This window comes from Gobius niger (assembly GCF_951799975.1).
Source record: "Gobius niger genome assembly, chromosome: 12".
Classification (NCBI taxonomy): Eukaryota; Metazoa; Chordata; class Actinopteri; order Gobiiformes; family Gobiidae; genus Gobius; species Gobius niger.
In genome coordinates this window covers 17,722,642-17,735,083 of record NC_136863.1, presented here as the reverse complement: position 1 = coordinate 17,735,083, position 12,442 = coordinate 17,722,642, and the positions used below count along the sequence as shown (strand labels likewise).

General features: G+C 40.6%; 1 protein-coding gene across 1 annotated transcript; it reads left to right on the top strand.

Moving 5' to 3' along the window:
• Positions 1-4,839: 4,839 nt before the first annotated feature.
• Positions 4,840-12,442, top strand: LOC306972024 (putative E3 ubiquitin-protein ligase HERC3; the record flags this gene model as incomplete). Its single annotated transcript, XM_079568467.1, has 23 exons — positions 4,840-5,062; positions 5,132-5,249; positions 5,331-5,407; positions 5,592-5,813; positions 5,897-5,988; positions 6,054-6,184; positions 6,270-6,394; positions 6,465-6,538; positions 6,617-6,723; positions 6,792-6,851; positions 6,934-7,039; positions 7,832-8,021; positions 8,378-8,520; positions 8,638-8,751; positions 8,908-9,006; positions 9,084-9,248; positions 9,317-9,457; positions 9,527-9,699; positions 10,695-10,755; positions 10,840-10,910; positions 11,078-11,261; positions 11,790-11,892; positions 12,230-12,442. The coding sequence occupies 23 exons, from the start codon at positions 4,840-4,842 to the stop codon at positions 12,439-12,441; spliced, it is 2,991 nt and encodes a 996-aa protein (XP_079424593.1). The 3' UTR covers position 12,442.

The window sequence follows — 12,442 nt, the reverse complement described above, 5'->3', positions numbered from 1 at the left end:
TAATGCCTCCAGTAAATTGCTCTGTTTTGTTAGTAAGTTGTTTGCCTTAATAAATCCTTTTTCGTAGTCCCTCTGGGGGTAATACAAGTGTTAATGGGATGATTGGGGGGGTCTTTCATCTCCTTTCTGGTGTCTCAATACACACTAATAGAATCACGAAGAAGAGGCTAACGGGCAAACAGGCAAAGCTAACTGCGAGCTAGCGCCACTTAAACAGTATTTACAGCCAAGTTTGAGTGAAAAAAATTATCTCCGTTGTGTAATTGGATGTACAATATCCCTCTGTCCCTTTTCCTTTTCTGTCAGCGTAGGATTTACTCTCACAGACGATTAATGAGTAAAAACCGTAACATGCTACGACACATGCAGTGGCGCTTATGGCCTCTAGGGGCATGAGCTACTTAGTACGGCTTTAAAGGCCTTGTACCTGATTTTTTGGGGGGTGTTTACAAACATACAAAGAGGGAGTGAGTACTTTAAAGTTGTTTTTTCCAAACTCATTCCCAACAAAGAAGCTTTATAATTAAATGCACAGTATCTTTTTCTACAAATGTCTGAGTTTACTATGTGCTGACAGGAGACAAAACCAAATTTGTTCCCCATTAGATAAAAGTTAATTGTTTTTGCATGTAGTTATTTGAAATTGTTTCAATTTCACAAGACACCGTGACTTTTCAAACCGGTATGTGCTTACATCATCCTAAACAAAACCCTTAACATGTGTCAAAATGAATGTTAGCAAAGACATTTAATGACCCCTTATTTGGCTGTGACATCACATGCATACACTCTTGCTTTTCTTTATAAAATCTGCACGTGGAAGAGGCTCTGGAAACTTATTGTCAATGAAAAATACACTGGGAAACGCTGTAGGTCGATTGTAAAGACCTACGCACATTTTACTCCGCTGTTGTAGATATTATTACTATTATCCGTCTTATTTATTGTGTCTTTATAAATGGAAGGATTCACTGGAAGTGTGTGAAAATAGTGATTCGTGGTTCATTGCTTCACTGCCACTAGCCTTATAATGGATGTCTCGTTATCCCTTAAGGCGTTTTGTCGGCAATAAAGAATAAAATAAAGCCGTTAACATGAGTGTTGGCAGCGCTTGCAGTGATTTTAAGGTCTGATGCTCCAAGTTCGTGCATTTCGAGTCTTGATTGTGTGTAAATAGCACTGGACTTTGGCAGCATTTTAGACTCCTCTTGAAATATGTTTGTCAGGTCACACTGGCTCTGTGGCTGAGGCGCTACGGTCGAGATGTAAATAATACTTATGTTATGAAGGGAACCGATCTCTTTCCAACTGGGAGAACGTGTAGCTTAACAGAAATGTTTCTACTTTCCTTTGGACGGTCCCAAACTCGCAACTTGATGTACATTTTGTGTCTCTGTATGTGGCTGTTTTTATACAATAACAAGCTGTCATTATCGTCATGATTCATTACTATTTGTGTTGTCTTTATTTATTTTATCCCTTTCATAGGGTTTGTCGATGGCGAGTTCGGTTTCCAGGAAGACAATATTTATTTAAACTCAGCTCGTCCATTTTCTCACTGACAGTATTCCCTTTAATAAAACACAACCCTCGCTGTTAAACACTCAAAGTAATAACAATGAAATACAATTGGTCTGATAGATTTAATAGAGATGAGCACACAACATTCAACTACATCAGAGTCCTTAAATGTTCTTAGAAACCCCACATAAAAGTCTATAATAAAGTGTGCGCTGCAGATTCATGTTTGGCCCTGTCTGGGGTCCACTCCCATAACACAGCCCTTCAGTATCATATATCCCATACATTTATCATCTTTAGACTCGAAAGTCAATTAAGGCGTTATTAAAAGGGCTCTGCTGGTGATAAAACTAAGTCTCAGACACAGCGTTGCACAATCAGCACACACTCACAACTGTACCATCTACTGCTTATCGCAACAGATTCCTTTAACATTCCTAAGCGCTCCTTTCTGGAAACACGGGCTGATAAAAGCAATGCATTTACTCACTACACTTTCTTCACCTTATTTTCTATCAACCTTTTAGCAACAAGACAAAATACTGTCAAAGGACAAGGTACAAAATAGCATTTATTACACTTAGTAGAGTTAGGGATTTATTTTGATTCTAATAACTCTTTAGCTCAGTGTTTCTCAACTTTAGTCAGTTTTAGACCCGGTTTAGCCCTGATATGATGTTGATCGAGGCTCGGTGGTGCTTGGGAGGTCAAATATTTGTGTGAAACATTTGAGAATCAGTGCTTTAGCTTCACACTGTGTTCAGAGCAATTATTAGAGCTCTATAGTCCAAAGTCTGGGCACCATTTCTTTAGCACAGAGGTTTATGTTCTTTGCATCCACATTTACTCTCCTTGCCATTTTTCCGACTATACGAATACAAAACCCATAAACAATCAAAATAAAAGGGTCAAACAAAATAAAAGAGCTCATTTACAAACAACACGCCTGTTTCTTTTTTAGGCCGAGAGAGAAAACAGAAGAGACCGGAGACTAATGGAGGCACAGATGGATAAAGACAGATACGGCAATGTTTCTTTTGTGAACTTTTATCATAAGTTTAGCCAAAGTGTTAGTGTAAATCAGCAAGATGTGTCCGAGTCCTGGGTGGAAATCCCCTGAAACTCCCCAGGGCCACGGTGCTACATCTCAGCTGTCCGAGTGTGTGTGTGTGTGTGTGTGTGTGTGTGTGTGTGTGTGTGTGTGTGTGTGTGTTTTTGTAGAGCAGCTTTGAAGTCAGATAGCTGTTCAATGTTAACTGCAATTGTATCCACTTCCAGTAGTCACATTAAAACATCTGAACGCTCCACTTAGTGACGGTATGGGATACAGAGGGTTTAGTTAACCCTCACAATAACCGACTATTGAGATAATACAATTCTTACAAATCAATTTTAGTGAATTTACATTGAAAAATCCAAAAAACAAGGGTTTATTTACCTACTTTTTCAGTACAGTCCTGTGCTCAAGAATTAATGTTCCATAAAACGCTCTGTTTCTCTGAGAGCTGTGAAGTGTAAAACTATTCTGGCCTTATCTTGGAAACAACATCCTCAATTTAAAGGCCTGTCCCTGATCAGCCCCAAAGTTGTAAATTATTTTTGCCCCTAGACTCACAAACCAAATCTGGCATAGCTTACAAATCACTGTGTAACCTTTCGCCTTTAGTTGATTATTTGTTGTCTAAATTCCTGGCTTGATGTAGTAAATGAAGAGGTGAGATTTTCAGGACAATAGATCTGGATGTAGGTGCTGGTACAATGCAGAACGATGCATCACACAATGAGAGGGATCTGTGCTCCACTCAAAAGGCTGCATTCCATCACCTACTGCTGTTAAAGGCTACAAGGCCAACATGAGCCAATCCATCAATCTACTCTGCTGACCAAACAGCAAACAGGGCTGCATCGTCCAAACTATGACCCGGGCACCATAAGTGGCCAGTGGATCTTTTTTGTGTGTGTGTGTTGGCCGAATGCCTACAACTTTTTATTACAAGCATACCACCATAACTGATATACATGGTGGAAAATGTGGCCAAAGTAAAAGATAGATCTATGGACTAATTACTAACTGACCTCTGAAATAAAGGAGGCTCAGATTTGACTTCCTTATGATGGACTGAGACAAAACACCACCAGACTGTGGCCCCTCAGTTTTACAGTATTTAGATTTAGTTATTTAAAGGGACAATGCTATTTAATGAATATGAATATGCCAGAATGATCCAAACTTTGCATCTGTGGTTCATGATGGCAGATCAACAGAAGAAGAAGAAGAAGAAGAAGAAGAAGAAGAAGAAGAAGAAGAAGAAGAAGAAGAAGAAGAAGAAGAAGAAGAAGAAGAAGAAGAAGAAGAAGAAGCTGGGTCTGATCTACGCACGATTTTATTTTATTATTATTTTTTTACAATCACAAAAATGTGAAGAAGTAGTAGGTCATTTTTCAGGTCTGAAGACTTAGTTTCTTGCTTATTTAGCCTAATGGATACATCCAACTATTTACAAAAAGTGAATTAGACATGAAAAACAAACAGATGAAAGGGGGGGTTCAAAGGTCACAGCTGCAGCTGTGTAGAACACACGGGTCAGGAGGTCAGGGCAAGTGCACGAAAGAGGGAGACCATCCGAGTTTGTGAGAGGGAGGGGGAACAAACAACCCGCACTACGGAGACGTCATGGCTGTTGCGCGCCACCCAGCGGTTACTTTGTAGCCTACGTTCACGCGCGGCGCTCCATAAAAATAAGTTTTGCTTTCACAAACATACATGCATAGGCCTACTAACATATGCCAAAATACTACGTGGGCTAAAAATATATATATATATATATATATATAGGCCTATAGTCGTTGTAAAATAAGGCCAACATTTTCGAAAAGGCCAACACAGATCTGTTGCATAAGAAAAGGTTCGTAGTGAAACCTTATTGTCAAGGTTTAGTGGCATGTGTCACCCGTGACGAGCTTACTTTCTATTCACAGTAAAAGTGTTGATTGTTTCCCGTTTTGTTTTGGATTGAAACGAAAGTAAAAACGAAACTATTTACCAAGTTAACTCTACCAGTGCGTAAGTTAATAGTCTCAGCCGTGGAGAGTTTCCTAACCTTAATTCTTTGGACAAAAATGTAAATAAATTGCCTATTTTATGGGCATAGCCTGGACACACTGGTCTTAAAGCATAATAAAAGTCAATATTGCCTCGTATTTACGTAATGCAATTGTAGGTGGTTTTGTTTTCCATTCTTCTCTAAGTTTCGTTTCTGCCTCTGACATCACTAACTTAAATGATCAGCTGGAGAGTCTCGTGCAGCACTTGGCACGATGTTTTCTTGGGGAGAGCTGTGTCGCCGCGGCTTTAGGCTCAAAGATGGCACTTACATTGCGGAGGAAAAAGACGACGGAGTTTGTTTTTTAGACCTGGGGTTTCACATAGCTCACCTGTCTGAGGGCCTGCGCGTGCTCTCCTTCGTCAAAAGTAATGGAAATGCATTTATAATTCATATCATTGAGAACGAGGACGGGGCCAGAGCCAGAGGAAAACAGAGTAAGATACACTCGCTTTGCATGTAAATATTATATGTTTCTACTGGGACTAACGTGCGCTGTTACGCAGAGTTTGTGGAGAATAAGGAGAAGTTCAGAGCCGTGAGTTGCACTGATGATGTGGTGCTGCTGCTGACCGGGAAGGGTCAGGTGCTTTGTGTTGACACTGGAGGAAGAGGAAATCCAAGGTATGACAAATATTTATTTAGGCTTTGAAGACATATCTTTTGAGGTTTGTGGAACTGTTATCTCTGTTATGTTCATTTCAGGCCAGTGAAATGTCTGAGTGGTGTCCAGGTGTCACAGGTGTCATGTGGAAGCCAGCATTCAATAGCACTGACGAAAGGTAAATACTCTATAATGTATGGCATAAACTTATATAACACAATGAATTATTAGTATTTCATGAGATGTTGTTTCTTTTTATCACAACCTTTCAGCTGATGCTTACTCATGTGCCGTCAATAACTCCACCCAAACTTCGGGGCGAGTCTTATGTTATCTTTCGTTATAACATGGTTTCTTTTCAGATGGGCAGGTGTTCACTTGGGGCCAGAATGCTAGAGGTCAGCTGGGTCAGGGCCAGAAGGTGATGAGTCTGACCTCACCTGAGCTGGTGCCGAGCCTGTCGGACCTGCCCCTGGTGCAGGTAGCTGCAGGTGGAGAGCACAGCTTTAGCCTGTCTTTGTCTGGGGCTGTGTTGAGCTGGGGCAACAACTGCAGCGGACAACTGGGTCTGGGGGACACCGCAGGTACATTACAACTCACTCACAGTATCATGAAATATATACATACAGTACAAAAATACATAAATACACATGTGTGCCTCTTACAGACAGACATAGTCCAACTGTTGTTCATCATTTCAACTTGAAGAAAACTTGTTTCATCTCCTGTGGGCTTACGCACACGGCCGTCTTGACCAAGGTGAGACACTTAACAGAGCTTAAGTTCACATTAACTATGTGTTTTCTAAGCGTGCGCCTCCTCAGGACAGGGCGGTGTTGACGTTCGGTTCAGGTGGACATGGGCAGCTTGGACACAACTCCTTCAGGGATGAACTACGACCTCGACTGATTGCAGAGCTCTTGGGGGCAAAGGTTTCTCAGGTGGCATGTGGCAGGTGCATGACTATAATATCCTAATCTAGTACAAAAAACTCTATTTGTATTTTAGAGGTGGATTTGTGAAAGGATTTTGTGTTACAGGCTGCACACACTGGTGCTGACAGAGTCCCACAGGATGTTCTCGTTTGGGTGTGGAGACCATGGCCAGCTGGGACACAGAGAGGAGAGTCAACACGCTGTCCCACTGCCCGTGTTTCTGCCACCAGGTAGTACTGTCTAATATCACCAATAAACTACAGTATTTTTACTTTCTTTAATTTACATTTTACATTACAGAGCACAGCGATGATGTCAAACTTGGCCATATCTTTGCTGGAGTCAACTGTTCTTTTGCAACATGTTTGTCTGAGGTAAAGTGGCACAAAACAACATGTATATAATGTACATAATACGACAGATAAATATTGTAACTATGAAAACCTTCACAGGACATTGAGACGGTATCGAGCATTGTGACATGGAAAAAACAGGGGAGTCTTGAGGATCTGATCCACAAATGGACCTCAGGCTCTGAATCATGGAAACAGACTAAACAGTAGGTGAACCTTTAAGTAATATTTTTGAGGTTTTATTGTTCACTGATGATGACGTTAAACTTTACAGAGGAATCCTCAGAACATTTTCCTCCATGTCACGTTTGAACAGAAGTTTCCTTGAGCACAGGTGAATATTATTTTAATCTGCATTATCATAGCATACATCTGGTGAGGGTTTTGTTTTAACTTTTTTTTTTGTCTTATAACAGAAAGGACAAGCACTTACAGACATCAGCAAATTACTGCGGATTAGACTTGAAAGCTGCTAAAAGATCCTTTGCAAGTCTGTTAAAGAAGGTCAATGTTTTGGAGACGGTCAGTATTTCACACATATAAATATCAATATACTGTTGATACTATAAGAAGGGTCAGAAAAAGTTGAAGAAGAGATGTTATTATTGCTAGAACCATCATACATGGAGAGACACCAATGCATGTTCTGCAACAAATGTGAAAAGAAAACCATCTTAACATACAATAGACCAGAAACTGCCCCTTAAGGTTATGTTTCCCTAATAATTCATAGTATGTTTTTTCATTAATAGATTTCCCTGATGCTCGGGCATAAACCAAGATTACAATGACAGGATTTACTGGGCTCACATTGTGAAAGAGTGGTTTATGAGCATAGGACATTGTCACTTATGGATTGGCCATGACAGAATCCAGATTGGACATTGACATTGCAAAAGCTTTTTGAAACAATGCCATAGTTCAGTGGTTCTCAATCTGGGGGTTGCGAAACAAAGATTCGGGGGGTTGCTAGAAATATATATATATTTAATATAATTATTTTATTCATGGTTGTGCTCTTTTACCTGTGTCATTGTTTGTTTTTTTCCTTAGTTTTTTAACAATTATCTAGGCTCTTGTCCCCGTTTTCCCACGGTGTGACACAACAGCGGGGAAAAAAAGACATATACATACAGGCCGGGGGTCACGAACCCATTAATTGTTATAATGGGGGTCATGGCTCGAAAACGTTGAGAACCATTTCCATAGTGAATGCAAGCTGTAAACAAATCTAAAAGCAGTCCGAAATTTTAGAGTGTGTAATAAAGTATCCAAAGTATTGAAGCATGTTTTCGCATGTTTTCACATGTCCAGGTCGAAGCTGCGGTCCTGGGCGCCCTCTCCTCTCTTAACAAGGCCCCAGTGGGAGTGGAGTCTCTGAGGGTCTACCTGCTCCTCACCGAGCTCCTGGTGGTGATTCTCAAACATAACCCAGAGTCAGAGCTGCCAGAGGACCTGGCTGATGCCATTCACAGTCTGTCGTCTGAGAATCGACAAGTCCTAAGTACTGCTCTCTCCATAATGTTTACTGAATATGTTGTTTGGGCTGTGCAATGTATACAGTTAAGATTACTACTATTGAACACAACAAACACAAAAATTGCCTAATCAAAAAATGAAGATGATAATTTACATGAGATTTATGCACATTTACTAACGCATTAGTGAGAGCCATGGCTTTATTATTTATGTTTTGCACTAAATTTATTAAACCATGCAATATTTTCAGATCAGTCAATGAACGACTGTTTGAATAATGGTTGATTTTAGTTTTGTCTGAAATCATCTTGATCTTTATTTTATTCATAATTTAGTTGACATGTTCTACTGAAAAAACTCACAGAATGTTTTCTTTGGCAGGAAACTGGTGGAGCTCCTTGTCCTACTGCAGCAGAAAACGACATGTCGAGATGTGGAGAGTTGCCTTGTCTCAAATTCTACCCTTTAACTCCTCTCTTTGGGATGCCAAAAACCTGGTGCTGATCCTCGAAGACATGTACAATGTTAGTATTGCTTTTTAACAATATTCACTCTGCATGTACTGTAACATATGTATTATTCCAGAAGCCTGTAGTACTAACACTTTTCAGTAACAGCTAATGTGAGATAGTTATTTTCAGGTTAACGCCACAAAGACTGGGGGAGACAAACTCCCTGAATCAACATTTAGCCTCAAGCTCAGTGACACGATCCTTAACCATGACGTGAGCCTTTGGCGTTCCACGAAAACAAGGGTAACTTTGAATTTTATATTTTGTTCATCATACATTTAGGGCTGGGCGTAAAATTCCCCTGCATTACCATTTAAAGTTCAGTTGATTGCACAGCCCTGTTTAAATGTATTAATCATCCATTTGTTTTGTTTTTTGCTCTACATATTTTTCCTGCAGTACGTTTTCGGGGATCAACTTGTGCTCTGTAACTATAACTTCCTGATGGATCTGGAATCAAAGAAAAAGGCGTTTGACCTGGATTGTGACTGGACCAAGGTTAAAAGCAACTCATTTAAATCAGTCATTATAATTATGAGTAAAGCTTGATTAGTTGTTTCCTTTTTGTGTTGCAGAACGATCATCAGGCTCCACAGCAGCAATTTCACTTTATCTTAGGATGGATCACTCGCTCTCAGCCTGATTTCTTTTATCTCAAACTGAAGCGGGCATCACTTGTTGAAGACACCTTTCGAGAACTGGCTGCTTGTTCTGACAGAGCATTGAAAAAGACACTCATAGTAATGTCTTCCCTTGTTTCTTATTGACACCAGCAGTGTAATTGTTTGACCTAATGCAATTCTTACAGGTGCATTTTGATGGGGACTCTAAAATCACAGAGGTTTACAAAAGAGATCTCTTCCACCATCTATTTCTGGAGATCATTTCTGCTGACTCTGAGATGCTTGTGTTCAATGACTCTCAAACGTTGGCGTGGTTCTCTTCCAAAGTAAGTTTCATACCACTGAGGAAGCTACTGGCACCATAAATGGATTTATTTTATACATATATTTAATAGGTGTTATCAGAGCAGCAGAAGGGACAGTGTTTGCAGTTCGGGAAGCTTTGTGGATTGGCTCTGTACAACCAGAGCATCATACATCTGCCGTTTCCACTGGCTCTGTTCAAGAAGCTGTTGGGTGTGGAGCCTTCTCTCGACGACCTCACTGAACTCAGCCCAATCGTCGGACGGTATGTGAAAAAGTGTTGTGGCCACACTTAACGTTACTGCACAGAAATAACATAGTAATAGCAAAGAACAGCAGCACGGAAAATGAGGTAGTTTGACCACGTATGTAATGTATATAATGACCACGTTCGATAGGGAATCTATGGCCGATTTACAGACTCCTCCTACCCAGCTCTGACGGAGCAGGTTCCTAAAAAGGGCATAAGGGCGAGATCTTCACTGTGGACTCGGCCCTCGCGGGGCGCTTAGTTCGGTCGTAACATTAGCTCTAATGCTAACGGCATGTCAATCAAAGTCCGGCCCTCATTAGTATACGAGACTTCTAAAATGTACCTTACGAAAACCAGCCTGGTTTCTTTAATTGTTGCTAGCCCAGCGTTATCACAGGAGGAATATATAGCTGTAGAACATTTTTAAAAATTAGAAAACAGGCTTTTAAGTTGCTTAAAACAGGTGTAAAGTGCAATGCTTTCTAATGGAAAACTAGCATTGCGGTCACGAAGCAATGCTTCGTGACCGCAATGCGGTCACAATGCGGTAATCAATCATTGGTTATGATTGATTATATTACCTGGAAATAAGGTAAAAATGATAGATGTGTGTCCTATTTTCATAGCCATACTATTACCATGTTATTAAATTTTTAGGTACCATGCTTCATCCTGTTACCATGTTTTTAATGGACTGTAAAAGTGCTACCATTATTTGTGACTATTACCTTTGATATCAGCAGTATCTTCAACCTACTCTTTTCTCATGATCTCTGTCCTTATTTCTTACCTCGTCTTCCTCCTTCATTTATAGTTTCGGCATGCTTCTGTCTTTCTTCTGTTCTTCTAAAATTCACACCAATTTGGCTCCTATGACTTCTATGACGTCTAGTAACATTCCCCTCATTCCTAATCCTATCCATGTTGAAACGCAGCTGACCGCTTCAATGATCTGTTCCAACCTCCTTGCACACTCCTCTTGACCGCCTTACGTTGTTGTTCTGCAGGAGTTTACAGTATGTTCTGGATTACGAGGCAGACGTGCAGGACCTGGACATGGATTTCACAGTCAGTATATAATGACGGGTTACACACTGCAATAAACACATGAGAAGCTTTGACAGCTCTTGTTCTTTACAAACCTAATTACAGATTAACTTGGACAAGACAGAGGTTGATCTGGATCCTGAAAATCCCGGCAAACAAGTGACAAATGACAATAGGTGAGGTTCAGATTTATTAATACAGATTTATAAGGGAGGGGTTTAATCAGATCATTGACACTGCCTTGTTTATTCTAAGCTCTTAATTTCTATTGTTATGAGGGCATCCACTATATGTAAACCATGACTGCACGTTTCAGCTTGTTGTATTTATTCATTTTGTGCAGGCAGGACTATGTGGATGCCTATGTGCACTATGTCTTCACCACATCAGTGCAGAGTGCCTTCGAGGAGTTTAGGCGAGGCTTCTTCCAGGTGTGTGAGCAGCCTGCAGTGCAGCTGTTCAGGCCAGAGGAGCTGCGGGGCATCATGGTGGGCAGCGAAAAGTACGACTGGGCTGCCTTAAAACAGGTGACTCCGAGCTCCATCTATCAAAGAGCTACAAAAAGGGTTGAAAGGATTTATAGAGAATATTTACACAGCCTGGCCAAAGCCTAAGTCACCAGAATAAAAGGTTGCACACTTTAATTATCTTTGTTGCATCCCCTGATAACGACATGCATTTGCTGTTTCAATAGGCTTCTGCAATGTCACAAGATTTATTTCCGTCCGGCGTTGCTTGAATTTTTCAATAGGATCTCGGTAGATTCTCATTGGGGTCCCAGAACCACTCTTTCACAATTTGATCCCGATTAATCATGGCTTCAGCAGCTTGGAATATTCTTATGTCATCAGGGAAGAAAAATCCATTGATGTAGCCTATATTAAAGTCAGCTAACCTCATTCTTTGGGTGAATAATGTTGTAGAACCTAGACCTGACCAACCGCAGCAACCCCAGGTCATACAAATCCAGGAGGTGACATGTTTTGGCAAAGCAGTGTATCTTGATTTTATTGCATACATATTTATCTCTCCGTAACAGTGTTTTCTTTATTTAGAACACTATCTATGATCTGGGATATCACAACGGGCATCCCACTATCATGACGTTTTGGGAAGTATTTGAAGAACTGAATGATGAACAGAAGAAGGATTTTCTATGTAAGTTTGTATCTCTACAGTGGGTTCCCATTTCCCGAAGTGGGGCTTGGGACCCAGTGGGGACGTGGGGAGGAGGGGGGTTGAATGGAGTAAATTAAATGTTAAAAAATTACGTATATTTAGGGGGATGTTTTAGGGGTTGTGGCCTGAAAACTTTGGGAACCCCTTCTGTCGCAAAAACTGAATGTCTCTATGTAGCGAAAACATATGAAATTAGCAAAGGATTTTATTGTGTGTATATAAATATCGAAACTAGTCACATAGAAATACAATGGACTGTAATGCACTTATTGTATGTGCTTTTTGCAAACTATGTTTTTTACATTGTTTTTTTTAGGGTTCCTGACTGGATACAGGCGAGCTCCTATTTTTGGGCTGGGGCAAATCCAAATGGAAGTGCGAGAGAAGTCTGTCGGTTCCACGGATGAACACTTCCCAGAGTCGCTCACATGTCACTCGATCCTGGATCTGCCTTCATACTCCTCCAAAGACGTCATGATGAAGAGACTCACAGAGGCCATCAGACCAGAGACTGGATTTAGAAACTGAC